The sequence below is a fragment of the Platalea leucorodia genome (assembly GCF_965183815.1).
Source record: "Platalea leucorodia genome assembly, chromosome: 22".
NCBI lineage: Eukaryota > Metazoa > Chordata > Aves > Pelecaniformes > Threskiornithidae > Platalea > Platalea leucorodia.
Window position 1 is genome coordinate 5354979 of NC_138844.1, and position 17373 is coordinate 5372351.

The following is a 17373-nucleotide window of genomic DNA, read 5'->3' on the forward strand; positions in this document are numbered from 1 at the left end:
GCCTCCTGCCCTGAATCCCCAGACTTTGGCTCACTGGAGCCGGAGGGGACCATCCCTCCTGGCAGCACGGGGACCGCGACACCACAGCGCATCCTCCGCAGGGCAGGCCCAGCGTGCCAGCAGCTGGACGGGACAGTCAATATTTACACGCTAGAGCTGAAGGGCAGCATCTCTGAAAGCCTGGCCCAGACCACTGCTCCCAGCCTGCACCATTCCCTGGCTAAATGGATCGCAGAAACAAAGGGATGGGGAAAAAACAGCAGACACGGTCCCTTTGCCCTCCCCACCCCGGGAAAAGCCTTTCCATGGACACGGCAGGTGTAACGCCCAGCCTCAAACACACAGGCTCAGGGACAGAGACGAGCCTCCTCCATCCCATCCGTTAGAAAAATGTCCGTGCTAGGGGAGCTCGACGGGGAAAGCCTCTCCCTGCAGAAAGGGGAGATGCTCTCGACGCCCTGGACCCACCGGGAGCGGTGAGCCCTCCCTTAGGGTGCGCAGGGAAGCGGGGCCAGAGCCTTGGCCACTCATCTCTGTGCTGCCAGCGAGGGTCAGCAGCGAATAAAGCTGTTAGCGAAGCTGGGAGAAAAACAACATCTGTCCCTCCTGCAGCTCTGCTTCTGTCAACATTTCCAAGGAAAATTTTAATTGCAATTTGAACCTTTTGTTTTTTTGAAGCAGCTCTGAGAGCTGTTAAAGAAGTAGAGGCAGGGGAGGGAGGGATTTCCAGATACCTCTCCTGCAACGTTCCCTGCCATTTCTCTGCCTGCCTGACCCCATCACCACTTCCCTGCTTGTAGGTGATTCAGCCCCAGTCTCAGCAAAGTGGTACCTGCCCTGCCCTCCCTCCGAGAGGCTGGGATGAGAGCCCAGCACCTCGCTCCCCTCCTGGGCCCCAGCAGTGGCTGGAGGGGCTCTGGCAGGGCAGGGGGGCTGTGCCGTTAGTGCCCCGGGGTGTGGGACAGCGGAGCTTTGCAAAAATGAACTCCCGTTGGTGTCTGGAGAGCTCCATTGCAATTCCCCAGCCTGCCCCGCTCTCACCATCAGGAGCCTGGTCACCACCCAAGGCGGCGCTGACCCCTCGGCAAACAAAGCGGTGCCAGCGCATCACAAACCGCTCCATTCATTCAGTCAGTCATTGCTAATGAACGCCGCTCATCCTTAATTATTGATGTTCCTAGAGAGTGAGTCAGCAAAGAGCTGCCGGCTCTTTTGTAAGAGGAGCAGAGCCCAGGTAAGGGGACACTTCCCCAGCAGACACCTCCTCACCTCGCGTCTGCCTGCAAATCCCTCCTGGGGAGCATCCCCGACCGAAAGGCACCATCCCCGACCGGGATGCAGCACCCCCAGCACCTGGGCATCACCTTGCCACCGCCGCCCCAGCCCAGGCATCGGCTCTTGAGTTTCAAACCAGTTTCAGACAGGGCAGCCCAGCTGTCCCAGTACTGCATGCACAGGACTGTGGTACCACCACCCTCCTCCCGGACATCCAGCAGCCCAGCTCCTGCCTCCCGAGACAGAGGAGCCAGGAGATACCCAGCTGGGAAGAAAAGGAGGAAAAACTGGAGGTAACCGGGGCTGCAGCAGCAAAGGTGGAAGAAATGAGAAGCCCAGGGTGCTCTGAGCATCCTACCAAGGGACATACCACAAATCTGCCCCATCCAAGGGGGCTGTGGCCTCTCCATCCCCCTCCCCTCGCCCCCACCCCTCTCACCCCTCCGGGGTCTCGCCGCCAAATTAAAAGCGTACCGCTCACATCAGCAATAATTCATCCAACGTCTAATGCTCAACATTTTGTCAGGATTATCCCGATTAACCCAGAATTAATCCTGATCTCAATGTTAACAGGATTAGCGTTAAAATCGGATTAGTTTTTTAAACCAGACCCCTTGACTAAAGAAAGGGGCCTTCCCCACCAGATGTGCACAGCCTGCTACTGGCAGCCAGATGTGAGCGGGAGCTTGCTACCCTGCGACGAGCCCCGCGCGCGGGTGAAACGGGGTACCCCTACGGCAAGCATCTCCGTGACACCAGCACTGTCACGCCTGCCCTGCAAAGCACAGGAGCTGCCCGACCCTCTGAAGGTGCCGAGCAGCAGCCTGACACTCGGATGTCGCGTTTCCAAGCAGAAAACACCCTTTTACCCTCGGACACGGCCTGCCCGGCTCCACGGGGGACACGGGTGGCTGCTTGCCCCCTCTCTGCATTTTTTCCCCTTCCTGCTGGCACCAACAGCCTCCCACCTTCGCCTGCCTGATGAATATTTAAAAGCCTGGATCCTCTGCAGCCTCATGAATATTGACGGCTGCTGGTTGCCCGCCACCATGGCGGTCCCTCTCGGTCCCCGTCCGGGCACGGGCAGCGGGGTCGGCGGCAGCAGGTCGGTATCAGCGGGGCTGTCGGCAGCACCTGCCTGGCCGAGGGGATCGCGATGCCTGCACGGGAGAAGGCAGCTCCAAGGGCTGTCGCCACCGCACCGCACCGTGAGTCCAGCCAGGCTGAGGACTCTGCGTTCAGTCCCCAAAACCCTCGCTTTCTTCCCAAAAGTGCCGGGGGGGAGCAGTCTCACCGCTGGCGGCAAAAGGTGCTGGCACCCAGGGCAGGGCTGGAGCTGGGACCACCCGCGGGTGAGGGGACACGCCGTGCCCACTCATCCTCACCTCCTGGCGCTGGGCGCAACCCTGGCTCCTGCAGCGAGGGTAATCATTAACCTCCCAGCGAAGGCAGCCGTGCTTTTGTTCCTGGAGTTGTTTTCCCCGTGCCTCAAACAGGCAGGTCCAGCCTGGCATCCGCGGGGAGAGGAGCATCCCTGCCACGAGACCCTGGACAAATAGGGGGGGGTCCAGAAACAGGCCTGATCCAGCACCCCCCCTGAAGCTGAGGCAGTCCCGGGAGATGGATTATGGAGGGGTACGCGGCAGGAGATACTTTTGGGGGTGAGGGTGCCAGTCCTGCCTCCATCCCCGCTACCTCGACCCCCCGTGGATGTTCACCCCAGCCATCCTCTTCCTCCCCGGGGCTGAGCGGCCGCCGCGTTCAATCCCTGCTCTCTGGCGACGCTGCCTTGTGTGACAGCATCTTCCAAAAATAAGCAAATTACTGCATCCTTTAGGGACGCTGGCGGATGGGAAGCAAAGCCAAGTGTGAGAAAGCAGCAGAAAAGGGGATGGGGAGGGGGGAAGGGACAAGCCCTTGCTGGGGACGGCAGGGCTGCAGGCACCGAGGGAGGGGAGCTGATACAGGCTGCAAAGCAGCGGGGACAGGCGGGTTAGCAGCATTAGCGACAGGGACTTCACAGTGACAGGTGACAAGGCTCAGCTCTTCGGCATCTGAGGCATGATTTGCTTTAACAGCTGTATACAGGGAGGCCAGGCTCTGGTTAACATGTGCGGGTGCCTCTCTGGAAAAAGGCTCGGAGGGGCTGGTTTGAAGTGCAAAAAAAAACCAAAACCCAACTTCAGCAGCAACAGCTGTAGGTAAAGAGCCCCAGATCTGGGACGCCGGCCCCGACACTGCCGCAGGTCGTGCTGATGCATCTCCCTTGGGTACTCTCAGGCAAGCCACCTAGTCCCACCGCGCCTCAGTTTCCCCATTCCGACACTAAGGACACTACTCTCATCCCTGCTGCGATAATAAATAGTGACAACACCCAGGATCAACAGATAACCGAGCACCGGAGAGCAGCTCCCGTGGACAGGTCAGAAAACCAGCAAGCCCCCCAAAAGCAGAGAGCAAGGAGGAGGTGGGAGCAGGTGCTCAGCGGCTGCTCTCCCCTCCCGGGTGCACCCCAATGCCCTCCTCCTGCGAGCAAGAAAATATTACGCAGTAAACGCCGGTCCCCGAGGAGCGCGGCGGACGCCAAGGCCACGGGGAGGGCGCGGGGAGGAGGGCTGGTGCAGGAGCGGCAGGATTACAGGAGCTAAGCCTGCCTGGTATTTGTTCGTCTCCTGCAAGTAAATACCGCTGCCTGCCCATAATACCGGCTCAGCAAACGCCCGAGTCGCCGGCCTGCCGGTGAGATGGAAATGGCTTCTTGCTAAGGAGACAGGGAGCCCCGTACGCTGGCCGTGCTGGAGGAAGCGGAGCCACAGCCCGAAGCACCGAGCAAGCCACCGACTGCTGCCGGAGCGGGAGCCGTGCAGTAACAGCACAAGGCGGGTGACACAGCCCCAGACACTTGTTTTTAAGACAAAAGTGTCCTGTTCCCCCCCGCGCTTTCTCCCTTCCACATCCTAGTCATTTTTCTCCCACGAGCTTTTGCTTTAGTCCCTTTGATGTTCTTTTAAAGCCCTGGCACCAAAGGAGCTCTTCCGAGGCTCTGCCTTCGGTTCTTCCCATTCCTCCTCCAGCCCACGAGTGACAGCAAGGAGCCAGCCCACCCCCTGCGTTAGCGCAGCGGGAGCCCCCAGCCCTCGGTGCTGCCTCGCCGCTCTCCGTGGCAGAGCCCCCTCCCCGCTGCGTCTCTGGGGAGGGATTTGTCCCCCCAGCCAGATCCAGCGATGGGTCCCCGGAGCCCCCGAGCCCTGCAAACCATGGGGCTGAGACGCTCCTGCCCCAGAGAGGCTGACACCCAGAATATGGCTTTGAGTCACCCCAAAATGGCAGGGATGGTGGCTGGGAGCTGGGATGCGGTTTAGGTGATGGAAAGGCGGGTGGGGACGGGGCTGCCGCGGCCGAGGGACTCGAGCATCTGCCTGGGGACTCGGGGACCAGCAGCAGCGTGACAATGGCCACAGAGCGGCTGGATCAATGGCTCGGTGCGAGCACACAGCCTGACCCAGGTGGTGGGAAGGGACATTCGTGAGCGGAGCAGGCTGGCTCAATCTAGAAGCGAGTACAGAAATCCCAGGCATGCGCTGGGGCACGGGGCAGGAGGATGGAGCAGGGCGGAGGGCAGCGGCAGGGCCTGCAGACAGGAGGGGATGCAGAGGATGAACCGGCTGGGGACAGCATCATCTCCTGGACCCCCCTCCGCAATGATGGCACCGCCACCCACATACAAGAGCATCTGCTCATCTCCAGCACCAAGACCGACAAATACAGCAATGCAGGGCCCCCGTCCCCCAAAGCCCACGCCTGGAGAGCCCCAAATCGCAGCCAGCAGCTGCCGTTGCCTGTCCCCAGGCAGATGGGGGATGCCGGGGCAGGAGGAGAGCAGGTCCTGCCCCGGGCACCCAGCAGCAGCAGCAGCACACCGCATCCCTGGGTATCCCTGGGAATGTGGCACAGCCTTTCCCACCATCCGATCCCCTCCGTCCCCCATCAGCTGGGGCTATGCCTGCAGCCCCCCTTCTTCGGCCGAGGGATGGAGAAGGGCTGGCTCTGCCCCCCCAGCAGCAGAAGGTGGCAGCTGGACACCGACAGGGAACCTAAAGGGTCATGAAAGTTTTATTTTGGGGAGAGAGTGGCGGGGGGGGGAAGGCAACTTTCCCAGCTGAAGGCCAAGCCTGCAGCTACAGAAGACCCCAGGGGACGCAGGTGGCTGCAGTGGCCTCGAGGACGCCCCCAGCACCTGCTTGCCGGGATCAGCCTCCCCGCGGGGCTCTCCCCGGGACGCGCCAGCCCCAGCTGCCTCTGGCTCCTGCCCCACTTGGTAGCGGGGTCAGGCAGCTGGGGGCCTCCCTCGGCCGGGAAGCAGAGGGTGATTTAACCCGTAACGCATTTCCACAGCGGACACAGCCGGGGAAGATGCTCTGCTTGCAATGCAAAGTGCTTCCAGGCTCGGGTGGAAAAATACGTAGTTATAGAAAACGCACCCTCTGTGGCTGCAAACCCCCAGCCGCTGCTGAGGAGGACCCCTCGGGGGTGGGTGGACCCCTAAAGTCCATCCCCATTTTATCTCTTACTCACAAAAAATGAAAAAAAAAAAATAATAAATTGAGGCTTTTATGCCTTCCCCCCCAGTCCCTGGAATGTCCCCGAGAGCATGGGGCTGAAACCGGCCGGTGAGAACTCAGACAGCTGCATATTCGAGGAGCCGCTGCTCGCACGCCTTTTATGCTGCAAGTACTTGAAGAATGAAAACTCCGAACAAGTGCACATATTATGCATTTTACGACTCCTCCGCTCTCCGCTGCCAACCAAGGAAAGCGCCTGTTTTTTCCACAGGAAGAGCAAACCCACCAGGGACAACACGCCAAGGTCATCCAGCAACACGCCTGACCTTGAAGTGTTGCCACCGCATCCCTGGGCGAGGAGGAGGGAGGAAGGGGAGTCGCGATGACATGCGTACTTCACCCTGCCAGACAATAGGGCAACTGTTCGCAAGGTGCCGGCAGGAATCGCCAGGCAGGCACAGACCCTCGGCGCTGCCAGGAGAATCCCGTCAGGGTCCCCTTTGCGGAGCCTGGAAGAGGTGGGTTTAGGCACAAAGATCCCGGTGCAATAAAGCACACGCTAATGCTTTCTCCATTCTGCCGCTCCTGCAGCAGCCTCCCGCCGAACAGGCCGGTACCGTAACGCCCAAGCGACAGAGCAGAGGATGGAGACAGAGATGCGATGGCCAACGCAGGACAGAGCTGCCCCTTCCCCTCCCGCAGGGCTCAACACCGCCAGCCGAACAAATAACTTCGCTGTCTGGTCTAGAGGTCCCTCGACACGCCGAACACAAGCCGGTCTCTGGGGTCCGGCGTGGCATTTGTGTTGGGAAGCCCGTTCCTCCTCCCTCTCCGCCAACCCCACCGCCTGCGAGGTGCAGGCACAGCCCGGCTTTGGGGAGCAGCACGCCAGCACCCCCCGTCCCCAGACCCCCGCGTCTCCTGCCCTCGCACATCAGCGTGGCATCAGCCCGGGCTCTGCCGGAACGAGGGGCTCGGGAGAGGGAGATGAGGAGCCCAACGGGGGAAACGGCGCTGGGCAAACGGTCAAGTGCAGAGAAGCGACGGAGAGGCCGCGCGATGGGAAGCACGGCAGGTCCCGGCGCTCGGCAGGGCCACCGACGGGAGGGACAGGCTCTGCTCCGCAGCTCGCCTCCTCCAACGGGGAGGCTGGAAATCAGAGCAACCCGTGTATCTCTGCCTGGGAGCAGGCACCTGGATGTAGCTCCGCAGGTGGATGTCTGAGGCTCTTTTCTGTCCTTTTCCCAGAATTAAGGTCTCTGCTGCAGTGAAATAACTCTAAAGCAGCAGGATTTGACTAGGGGGTGATAGGGGTCTAAATGAGGGCAGGACACAGATTCATCCCTCTCAGAGAACAGGTTGTATCTGCACAACAACTCGACCCAAAAGCATAAAATCCTTCTCACGAGCTTAAACTGCTGCTGAGCTGAGAACAAACTACTTTGGCACAGGAATCCTCAACAGAAAACCCGAGCTCCCACCCCCCTGCACAGACACAGAGATGAGGCAAGGGTGGAAAAGTGCATGCATTTCAAACAGAAGCATGAAAAATCAGAAATACTGACCTTAAAGCTCCAGTAGTTGGGTTGCTAACAAAAAATAAAACAACAAAACAAAAGAAAACAAAAAATACCATTAAGATTCTGGTTTGACTTTTGTTTTCCTTTTGAGAATTGTTGACTTTAAACTGCAACATTAAACCTGCTCTCGCTTCTTAAAGTCCCCTCCCAACGGGTTGCTTAAGTTTCATGCTGCTAAGGGCTGGCAAAGGGGAAGCAGGATCATGCAAGCAGGCAGGGACGGCAATGGGCATCGAATGCAGACCGGGGTGCAAGGTAACTGAAGCAGAGCAAAGCGGGGAGCAGGACGGCAGCCCAGCATCGCTCCTGGAGTCACCGGTACGCCCGCACCGTCCCGGCACACGCTGGTCAGGCTGCTGCCCTGGGGGTCGGTGCTGGAAGCCAGAATAATTTTCATTTTTAAAAAGATCTTCCAATCCCCCCTCTTTGCCGCTGCTACCTCCCTCTGTTGCTTCTTCGCAGCGTTTCCACCGGTGTCAAGCCAATGTGCTACAGGGAATGACAGGAGCTGGCATCGCTTACAGCCCAGCAAGCTGGCGAGCTCGGGAGCTTTCCTCTCCCAAGCCGCCCACTGATCCTCACCGAAAGTCCCAAGGATGCTCGGAGCTGCGGCTCACTGCAATACCCACCGTCGCAGCACGTGGGTTGGAGACTCGGGCCCCGCTCCCGGGGCAGCACGGGGCTCGCACAGCCGGGACGGGGCTGCAGGAGCCCAGCGAGCCCTCAGAGGACAACGCGGGGACTGAGAGCACACCGGGGCCGAGCATCCCCAGCACACCGCGCCGCCGGACGGGGCCAGGCGAGCTCCCCGCCGCCGCGGGCGAAGCCAAGCGCTTCGGAGCAAGGCATGCGCTTGGCACAGCAGCATCGCAAGCAGCTTCATCCCGCCCCGGGGCCGGGCCCCTAACGCCCGGGCAGCAGCACCCCGGCTCCAGCGGTGCCCTGAGACCGTGTTTGAGGAGGCAGCGTACCCAGCAGGAGGGAAGTCCGATCCGGTGAGGCGAAGGGTGACCCACCTTGCTGGAAGAGGAAGCATTTTGATGCCCAGCTGATGGGTGGGGTGGGAGAAACGGGTGCAGAGCAGCTTTTGTCCCAATGGTCTTTTTATTAGGATCAAAGTTCTTGACTGCTCCTTCCTCCCCTTTCACACCCACCTATCGCCTTGCTTTTTTACAGCATTTATTTCCCCACCACAATCACCGTGGTTGCAAACCTAGTTTGTTACTTAGAGGATTTTTTTTTATTATTATTATTATTGTTATTTTAAATAGAAAGCAGGCTCCCGCACCAAGCTCCCGGTCCCCATCAGTCCCTGCAGTGCCCTGATGGCCGCTCCTATCGCAGTGCTCTGGGAGCAGAGGAAGAAGTTGCAGTAACGGTAGTCCATCACGGAGTATTTATCCAAGGACTTTAACAATCCACTAGCAGACTTGCTGCTGGGGTATTAACCCTTCTGCTGACCAGGTAAATAGAGGTCTAGTCTATGTGTATAAACACAAATTCACTGTTAGACTCATCTCAAGGATCAGCAGGATGCTCTTATTCCAATTCAAGATGCAGTTCACATTAATATTCCATAAGACATCAGTAGACCCAGACCAAGTTCTGCCTCAACCAAACCAAAACTGTTTTAAAAGTGATTTAAGTCAAACAAGCGCAGTGTTTTCATGCAGACAAGCCTCAAGGCACAAAGGTCTTTTCCAAGGGCACACCGTGACTCAGAAGCAGAATCAGAAATAGAAGTCCAGAGCCGTGATTACCAGGCACTATTAGATAACAACCAGCAGGATCCAAGCCTATCCTGGGCACGTAAAGCTTTTCCAAAACACCAGGAGCTTGAAAGCGAGAAACTGCCTCTCGATGCCTTTCGGTGCTAAACGAAGCCATCCATCGTATCTAGCAATTAGCATGCCAGCTGCACCAGCAGCTCTCCGCAGCCTGAGCTCCCGGTGCAAGATGCTGGGTGCAAGATGCCGGGGGCAAGGCAAGGCTGGCAGCGCCGGGACCTGCCCGGCCGTGCATGGGGGCAAAGCCCGAATTGCGGCGTTGCCGTGTGTCAAGCCAAAGCATCTGACCCTGGGTAGAAGCTGAGCCTGACGCAGCCGCTCGCCCGGCAGCGTGCTCCTCCTCGGCTGGAGGAGCCGCGGGAAACAGCAGCCCATCTCCCTGTCTCCGAGAGGTGAGCAGGATTGCATCAGCTCCTGAAGGGTTTGACACGCCGTGCCTTGGTTCGGAAACGTCTCGAGTGAAGCTGCGCAGGGCAGCAGTTTTGCAACTGTGCTTCTGCTCGGCAGCCCTCACCCAAACTCCCCAAGGCCAGACGCGGATGCCGCCTCCCAGGGAAGCCTGCGCGAGGGACCCTTAGTAAATCACAGCCGATTTCAAATGAGCAGGAATAAATCCTTCATCCCCTTCCCTTGCCAGAGTCACCCCCTCTAGCAGCTGGCTCTCCCCACCTTGCCACCAGTACACCCAGGCAAGGAAGGGGGACAAGAGGCCCCCCAGAGATGCCGGGTCCCTGGGGGCATGGATATGCTGCCCTCACACCCAGGGATGCTCACCCCCTCTGTAACTCCTTTGTGCTGCGAATGGCTGCAATGGGCCTCCACAATGGATGGGATATTTTGGCCAAAATGCTCCAAGCACTGCTGGGAAGAGTTGTGGCCAAACCAGTCTGTCCCAGTCCCCAAAAGGCCCCGACCCAGTCTGTGGTAGGAGACCCCAGTCTCTGGTAGCAGATGATGCTCCTGACTTTTTCCTTCTGTGGCTTTTTTTTTCCCCTCCATGCTCTTTATTTTGCTGTTGAAGAGTCTCAGTAATTTTCCTCAGACCCTGATATTACTGATCCTATCTCATGCCAGCCCTTGGTATGTATTTTATTTATTATTTTAGGATGACTGGACAGGCTTATCACAAAGTCCATAAATTACATCCCCACCGCATACAACCACTCCACATCAAACCGGCGATGAGCTTGTCTGAACCCCAGCTGCCATGGGAGGGAATCAAGAATATTCTGGAAGAGATTTGGGCTGGTTAGCGTGAGCCAGAGCACGCGCCAGGATGGCACAGCATGGCACCCACCCTCTCCCAGGTCCCTGGATCCGGCCCCTTCGCTGGCACCCCCCGGAACGGCGCGGGACCCCCAAGCAGAGCTCTGCCTGCAGCGGGGCTGCTGCCGCCGGCCACGCTACGGGCTGGATGGGGGCTAGGGGATGCGCTGCCTGCCCTGCCTGTACCCTGCCGAGAGGCAGGACTGGCCAGGGCCGACAATCTGGTGCTGTCTGCCAGGGCCAAGCGGGCGATGGACACCACCACGCAGACCTTTCAGGGGCTCCATCTGTCCTTGCAGGCACTGCTACCGCACCGGGCTTGGCAGGAGCAGGGCTCAGCGCCGGCGCTTTGCCCAGCCCATCCTGCCATTTGCTCATCCTCCACCCACCCCAAATCTCCCAAAGCAAAAAGGACGCGGTCCCCCGGCACAGGTCCCTCGCTCCGGGCACAGGCTGCACCCAAGGAGACGGCAGTGAGAGGGGACCAGGGCAGCACAAGCAGCCACAGCCTTAAACCCAGCCACCTCCCAGCAGCTCCCCCAAAGCCAGGGGACAGAGCAGGGACAGCCCGAGCGCTGCGCCCAGCTCCCCTGCAAGCGCCGCGGCAGCCGGCCAGGCTGGCAAGGGTGGATTTGTACAAAGAGAAGAGAAGAGGAGAGGGCCAAGGTAGAATTAACATATCGCTGGCTCTTCAAAAGCATCAAAGGGAGATAATGGTCTGAGAGAGGATTTGAAGCGACAGCCTTGTTACAACCGATAAAACAGGCAGCTCGCTTGCAGCAGAGCTGTGCAGAAGGTATGAAGAATTACAAAGGCTGAGATTATAATTACAATGAAAGTCATGTCCATGATGCTGCAAAATGATGGACTAACTAGGACCAGGGCCCCCCCAAAGCACAGCCGTGCACACGTGTGTGCGCTTAGGGGCTGGAGCGCGCATGCAAGCGCAAAATGGGGCTTGAGATGCTCCTGTGAGCCCACGGCCATGAGGGACCCCACGCACACACGAATGCTCGGGGAGATGCGCCCGCGTACACACACAGGCACGCTGCAGAAGAGAGGAAAACCAGAGCTGGGGGAATGTAGGGAAGAACATTTTGTAGTTAAGTTAAAAAAAAAAAAATAGTCTTTGTGATTGTCCCAGAAGACCAGGAGGTAAATGAAATCCAAGTCACTGCCTTGACCAAGGCAGACTTCCCCTGGTTAGCAATTACAACACAAATCTGTTAGCGATTAACAAGGCCGGACCGAATGCGTCCCTCTAAAATGGGCAGCAGCAGCAGCCCCAGCACACTCCACCGAAGGGAGGGACGGAGGCAGCTTCATTGGCTTTTTAATTAACTCATTTTCAGGAGTTCCAGTTTCTGATAGAGTCCCCCTCAGGCACAGTGTCTTGACAAACAAAAATCTCCTTGAAAAATAACAGTAAAGCGAATTTAATCTGTTTCTCCTTATTAAAGTTTTTTAATACTTTTCAGCACAAGAGAAACTGAATTAAAGTGGAAAGAGCAAAATGACAAGATAAGAGTCAAATGCAAACAGTAACCAGATAGAGAGAAGAGCGACGCCGACACTGTGCGTTGCAGATACTGTCGTCTGAAGCCTGGCAATTATGGCAAACGGACCTCTCAAACCTGAGCATCCCAGCAGGCGGGAGAGAGGCCAGCGTGAGACAAGACGGGACGCAGGAGCGCTGGGGCTGCTTCCCATCCGACCCGGGCTCCCGAGAGGCCTCGGTGGGTCCTCCAACCCGACCCCCCCACGAAAAGGGCACCAAGGCGCTCGCTTTGCCGCTTCTCTTTCAGGCGCAGGCATCTTTAGGCAGGGGCTGGGCTTTTACTACACCTCTCTCCAGTCCCCAGCCCAAGGAGGCTCTGATGGCCGTCAAGAGATGTCAGCAGAGATGCCCCAGCAGATTATCACAGCGACCCGATGGCCGGCATCGCCGACAGGCCCCTGGCCCAGCTGCACCGCTCCAAGTTTGCCTGCAGGACCGCGCCGTCCCTCCGTCTGCCCACGCACCAGTGTGGACCTTCTGTCCAAGGGAGGTTCAGCAGCTCTCCAGCAGCAATTACAGCCTTGACCTACAAAGCAGCGTCTCTGAGGCAGCCCAGGTGACAGCAGAGCACGAGTGCCCTTGGACATCAGTGGATTTGCACTCCTGACCCTTGCTCAAGCCCCCTCCGTTCCTGATGCCAATACAAAGCAAATCAGCAACAACATCTGCCTATAGCAACGCACCTCGGAGTAGTGATGCATAAGGACAAATGTGCTGCCGAGGATCAGCCATGCAACTGCCTGCTTGGGCTTTAAAATCTCCCTTCTGTGGCCTCCACGTCCAAGGTCAGGGACCCCTCTTGTGCTGCAGGTTCCCTGGGGTCCGGGCTCGGTGCTCAGCACATCCTCAGCCTGCTCATGACGGGGCGGGGGGGTCTCTGCCCCATCACTGCCCGGCCCCCCGTGCCGGCAGGAGCAGGCAGCGGCCATGCAGCCCAGCACAGGGGCCAAGGTCTCCTCCATCCTGCTCCTGGGGTGTGGGGAGGGTGGCCAGGGAGCAGAGCCAAAGGTTTTGGGGGGAAGGCAGGGAAACCAGGCAGAAGTTGGGCAGATCAGATTGCAGAGTCGCTATGGTAACGGCACGGCGTAGGTGGACCAACACAATAGGGACGTGCAAGGTAAACCCGGCAGCAAGCAGGCAGCAAGCAGGCAGCAAGCATCCATCCATCCATCCACCCGCTCCCCACTGCCAGGGACCTGCCGGGGACAGCACCAGGCTTCAACCCCCCAAGAGCTTTGGGGTGATCTCCTCCCTCCGGCCGGTGCCTGCAAACCCAGGGAAGCTCATCCCTGCAGGCGAATCCCTGGGAAACCCCACGCCAAGGGTGAGCCGGCCGGATCCTCCGCAGGGTCCCCTGGACCTCTAGGACCTGCAGATCTGTCAGCACTGCAACCATCTCCCCGTGGGGCTCCAGCAGCCGCATCCCCTCGTGACGCGAGCCCTGCCTCCCACCGCAGGGTCCCTGGGGGGTACCAGCACCCTGGGGTGCAGCGGAGGGTGCTGCCCCCACCCCGCCCAGCCAGCAGCAAAGCTGGGGGGGGCAGAGGGCACCGACACACGGCCGCTGACGGAGAGCAACCTGCTCTTCTCCGCTCCCTCCCTAACGCTGCCAGCGCCACTGGAGCCAGGTCTGCATTAGCAGCGGGGACAGAAGAGCTGCCTTCCTGGCTGCTGCAGCTTTTTGGCGTTCTCTCTCCGAACCCCGCTCAGCGCCAGCCCAGCGCCGTGACAGCGGGGGAGGCGGCAGCCCGAGGCCGTCTCGCAAGGACCCCCGAGGCCGCTGGCGGAAGGAGCCAAATTTGGGTTAGGAACAGCAGGAAACTTTGGGCAGCGGGGCAGGGGTGGATGCAGGCGTTCACGTCGTTGCGTGTGCCGGAGAGGCAGGAACACGCACGCCCCTTCCAGGCCGGCGGCCCCGATGGCGGTGCCAGCACCTGAACCACGGTGAGGAGCGGGGAGCGCTGGAGCCCAAGGGTGTCAAGGGGAGCGTGCCAGGCGCATCCCACCTGCCACCAGGATGCAGTCGGATCCAATTCCTGATGGGCACCCACTGGGTATCTCCCTGCTGGACTACACCATGGGCTCATTAATGCCCTCCCCAGGGCTGCCATCGCTGTCACCAACGTGGCCGTATTTATTACCCACTTCTCAGGGACTTCAAGATCTGCTTCCTCCCTGCTCTGTGCAAAAAGCCCAAGGAGAAGTGGGGTGACCCACAGACCTTTGCATGACTCCCTGCTCCCAGGGACCTGATTCCCAGCCAAACCGTGGGCCAGGTCTCTTTTAATCAGCCAGGAATTGCTCCCAGTAGGGGAAAAACAAGAGAATCGATAGAGACAGCTCTGGCTGCAGTCATAGGGACACACACACACGCTCGTTCATGTTACTCCCGACAGCCACGCACGCTCTCCTCCACCATTACAGCAGTTTGCAACGGTTCACGACGCACTCCACCTCCGGAGACCAAGATCAGACCCCGGCGAGAGCAACGAAGGGCCCCGCATCTCGCTCCCTCCGCCCCAGCGAGCTCCCGCCAACCGGTTCACTTCAGGCAGCATTCGCAACCCACCGTCACCACGGGCTTTGCAAAAGCAGAGTGTCCAGGTACCCCATGCCCTGCCTGTGCAGGGGGCACCCCCAGCCCGACCAGGGACCCCGCGAGGACAAGACGATGCCAACCTCACGCCAAGGCCACGGGCACCCCGCCACGTGCCCCGCTCCATCGCCTCTCGGGGGGCCGGAGCGAGATGCTGTCAAGCCGCTCCTCCCGTTGTGGAGGTCCCGCTCCCCGGTCCCGCTCCCCGGCCGGGTTGGGTACGTGCCCAGGGGGGTCCCCGCGGTGCCGGCAGGGCCCCTGCGGGAAGGATGCTCGGCCAAGCGAGCTGGAGGCGAGACAAGCCCCGGCATGGCGCAGGGATGCTGCATGCCCAGGCCACCATCTGCCCCTCTCCGGCTGCCCGTGCCGCAGCCCAAGAAGGGGAGAGGGGATCGGTGTCCCCTGCAGAGGGACAGGGACACGGGTGACGAGGCGGGGCTGCCCTGGGAAGATGGGGGCTGCCCGGCGGGGCTGGCAGGGCACCGCCGGGGGCTTTGCGCGGCCCCACGGGCCCCCGGGGGGAGCAGGGTGAGCCCCCCCCAGCTGCTGCACCCAAGGGCAACGCGGGGACGACGGCACCCACCAACAGCCACCCCCTCCCCGCCGCGAGTGGGGACCCTGGGACCCACTGGAGTGGGGGGACCCCCAGGAAAGGGGAGCGTAGGGGGGCTGCAGGGGGGGTGGGGGCTGCTCCCGCCCTGGGGCTGAGCCCCGCGGCCAGGGGAAGGGCACGATCGGGGACGGGGATGCCGGGGTGGGGGACGGGGATGCTGAGATGGGGGGGGACACCAGGACATGTGGGGAAGGGGGGGTCGGGGGGCTGCAGGGGGGGAGGGGAGGGGATGGCCACGCCGGACCCGCACCCCGCAGGGGGGTGGGATGCGCCCCGCTCCGCCCCACCGGACTCCCCTCGCCCCGGTACCTGCGGCAGGTGAGCGGTGAGCCCGGCTCGGGGTCCGCAGCGGCGGCGAGCCCGGCTCGGCTCGGCTCGGCTCGGCTCGGCTCGGCTCGGCTCGGCTCGGCTCGGCTCGGCTCGGCTCGGCTCGGCGGCCGGGCGGGGCCGGGGCCGCTGCGCGCGGCGCGGAGCGGAGCCGCCACCTCCCGCCGCTGCGGCCGCCGCCGGCCCCGCGCGCCCGCCCTTATAGGGGCGCGGTCGCCATGGTAACCGCGACTCCACCTGCCGCCGCGCGCCGCGCCGGGCCGCCAGGCGGGGGCGCGCGCTCCCGGCGAGGGCGGGGCGGGGCGGAGCGGGGGGGGAGATGGAGGGAATTGGGGGTGCAAAGGGGCAAGGGGGGTGCTGGGGGTGCAGTGGGGCAGGGGGGGTGCTAAGGGCGCAATGGGGCAGGGGGGTGCTAGGGGTGCAATGGGGTAAGGGGGGTGCTGGGGGTGCAATGGGGCAGGGGGGGTGCTAGGGGTCAATGGGGCAAGGAGGGTGCTAGGGGTGGAATGGAGGAGGGGTGGGTGCTGGGGGTGCAGTTGGGCAGGGGTGGGTGCTGGGGGTGCAGTGGGGCAGGGGGGGTGCTAGGGGTGGAATGGAGGAGGGGTGGGTGCTGGGGGTGCAGTGGGGCAGGGGTGGGTGCTGGGGGTGCAATGGGGCAAGGAGGGTGCTAGGGGTGCAATGGGGCAAGGGGGGTGCTGGGGGGAATTGGAGGTGCAATGGGGCAAGGGGTCGGTGCTAAGGGTGCAATGGGGCAAGGGGGGTGCTAAGGGTCAATGGGGCAAGGGGGGTGCTAGGGGTGGAATGGAGGAGGGGTGGGTGCTGGGGGTGCAATGGAGGCGGGGTTGGTGCTGGGGTCAGTGAGGGTGCAATGTGGCAGTTGGAGCAGGGGTGGGTGCTAGGGGACAAGGGGGGCAGGGGCCAGGGGCTGCAGGGGTGGGACAGGCAGCCCAGCTCTCCGGCCCCAGCAGCTTTGCAGCGTTTGCCCCCCATGCACCCTGTCACGGCGACAGGGTGGGCTCAGGACAGGCTGTGGGGTGGGCATGGTGCACACACACCTGTGCGTGCACACAAACGTGCATGCACACACACATTGCATGCACACACACACCCCCATAAGACGCTGCTGCAGCACAGGGTGCTGCCGGACTCCCCCCACCCCACCCCAGCACCCCAAGGGGCTTTGTAGCCCCTGCGGGAGCTGCACAAGCCCCGGTGCCACCCTGCACACAGCACCCGGGCTGCCTGCCCGCGAGGGCTTGGCACGGCTTTCGTCAGCCCCCCCTGGCTCCCCGGGATCCCAGGACCCTGAATTCCCCGGGAGTTTTTCCTTCCTACAGTTATGCGTGAGCTATGCAGAAATGCATCGGCACACGCTCCCCAAAAGGCTCGACAACTGCAAGTTCAATAAAAATAACTGGGATTTTTTTAATATTCTTTTTAATCAGTGGGAGCTGGGTCTGAGCATCTGCAGGCAGGAGCGGGGGGCTGCAGCAGCGCCGTGATGCCGGACCCAGGCATCCCACCGCCGCCCCCGGCCCCTGCTGCACCCCCAGCCCAAACCACAGGCGTCAGCCGCGCTTGCGAACCCCGGGAGCTGCTGAGCCGACAGCGCTCTAGAGAAGGGCAAAGTACCGTTGAGAATAACCAATGCAAAGAATTGCTCCCAGCTGGGAGAGCAGCGTCGCCGCTGCCCTGCCCTGCCCGCAGCCCCGGCCCCACGCACCCCCAGCCCCGAACTTCGGCCCCCCCAGGTCCCCGACATGGCAGCACGCCCCACTGCAGAGCAGGGAAGCAGCCAAGACCCCTGCT

General features: G+C 61.0%; 1 protein-coding gene across 1 annotated transcript in view; it reads right to left on the reverse strand.

Annotated features, from left to right (window-relative positions):
* Positions 1 to 17373, reverse strand: part of SRCIN1 (SRC kinase signaling inhibitor 1) — a gene marked incomplete at its 3' end in the record, with an annotated part of 67009 nt that overhangs the window by 23603 nt on the left and 26033 nt on the right. The window contains exon 3 of the mRNA XM_082332228.1: positions 7403 to 7426. Coding sequence (XP_082188354.1) covers positions 7403 to 7426 — 24 coding nt within the window. The remainder of the gene's footprint in view (positions 1 to 7402; positions 7427 to 17373) is intronic.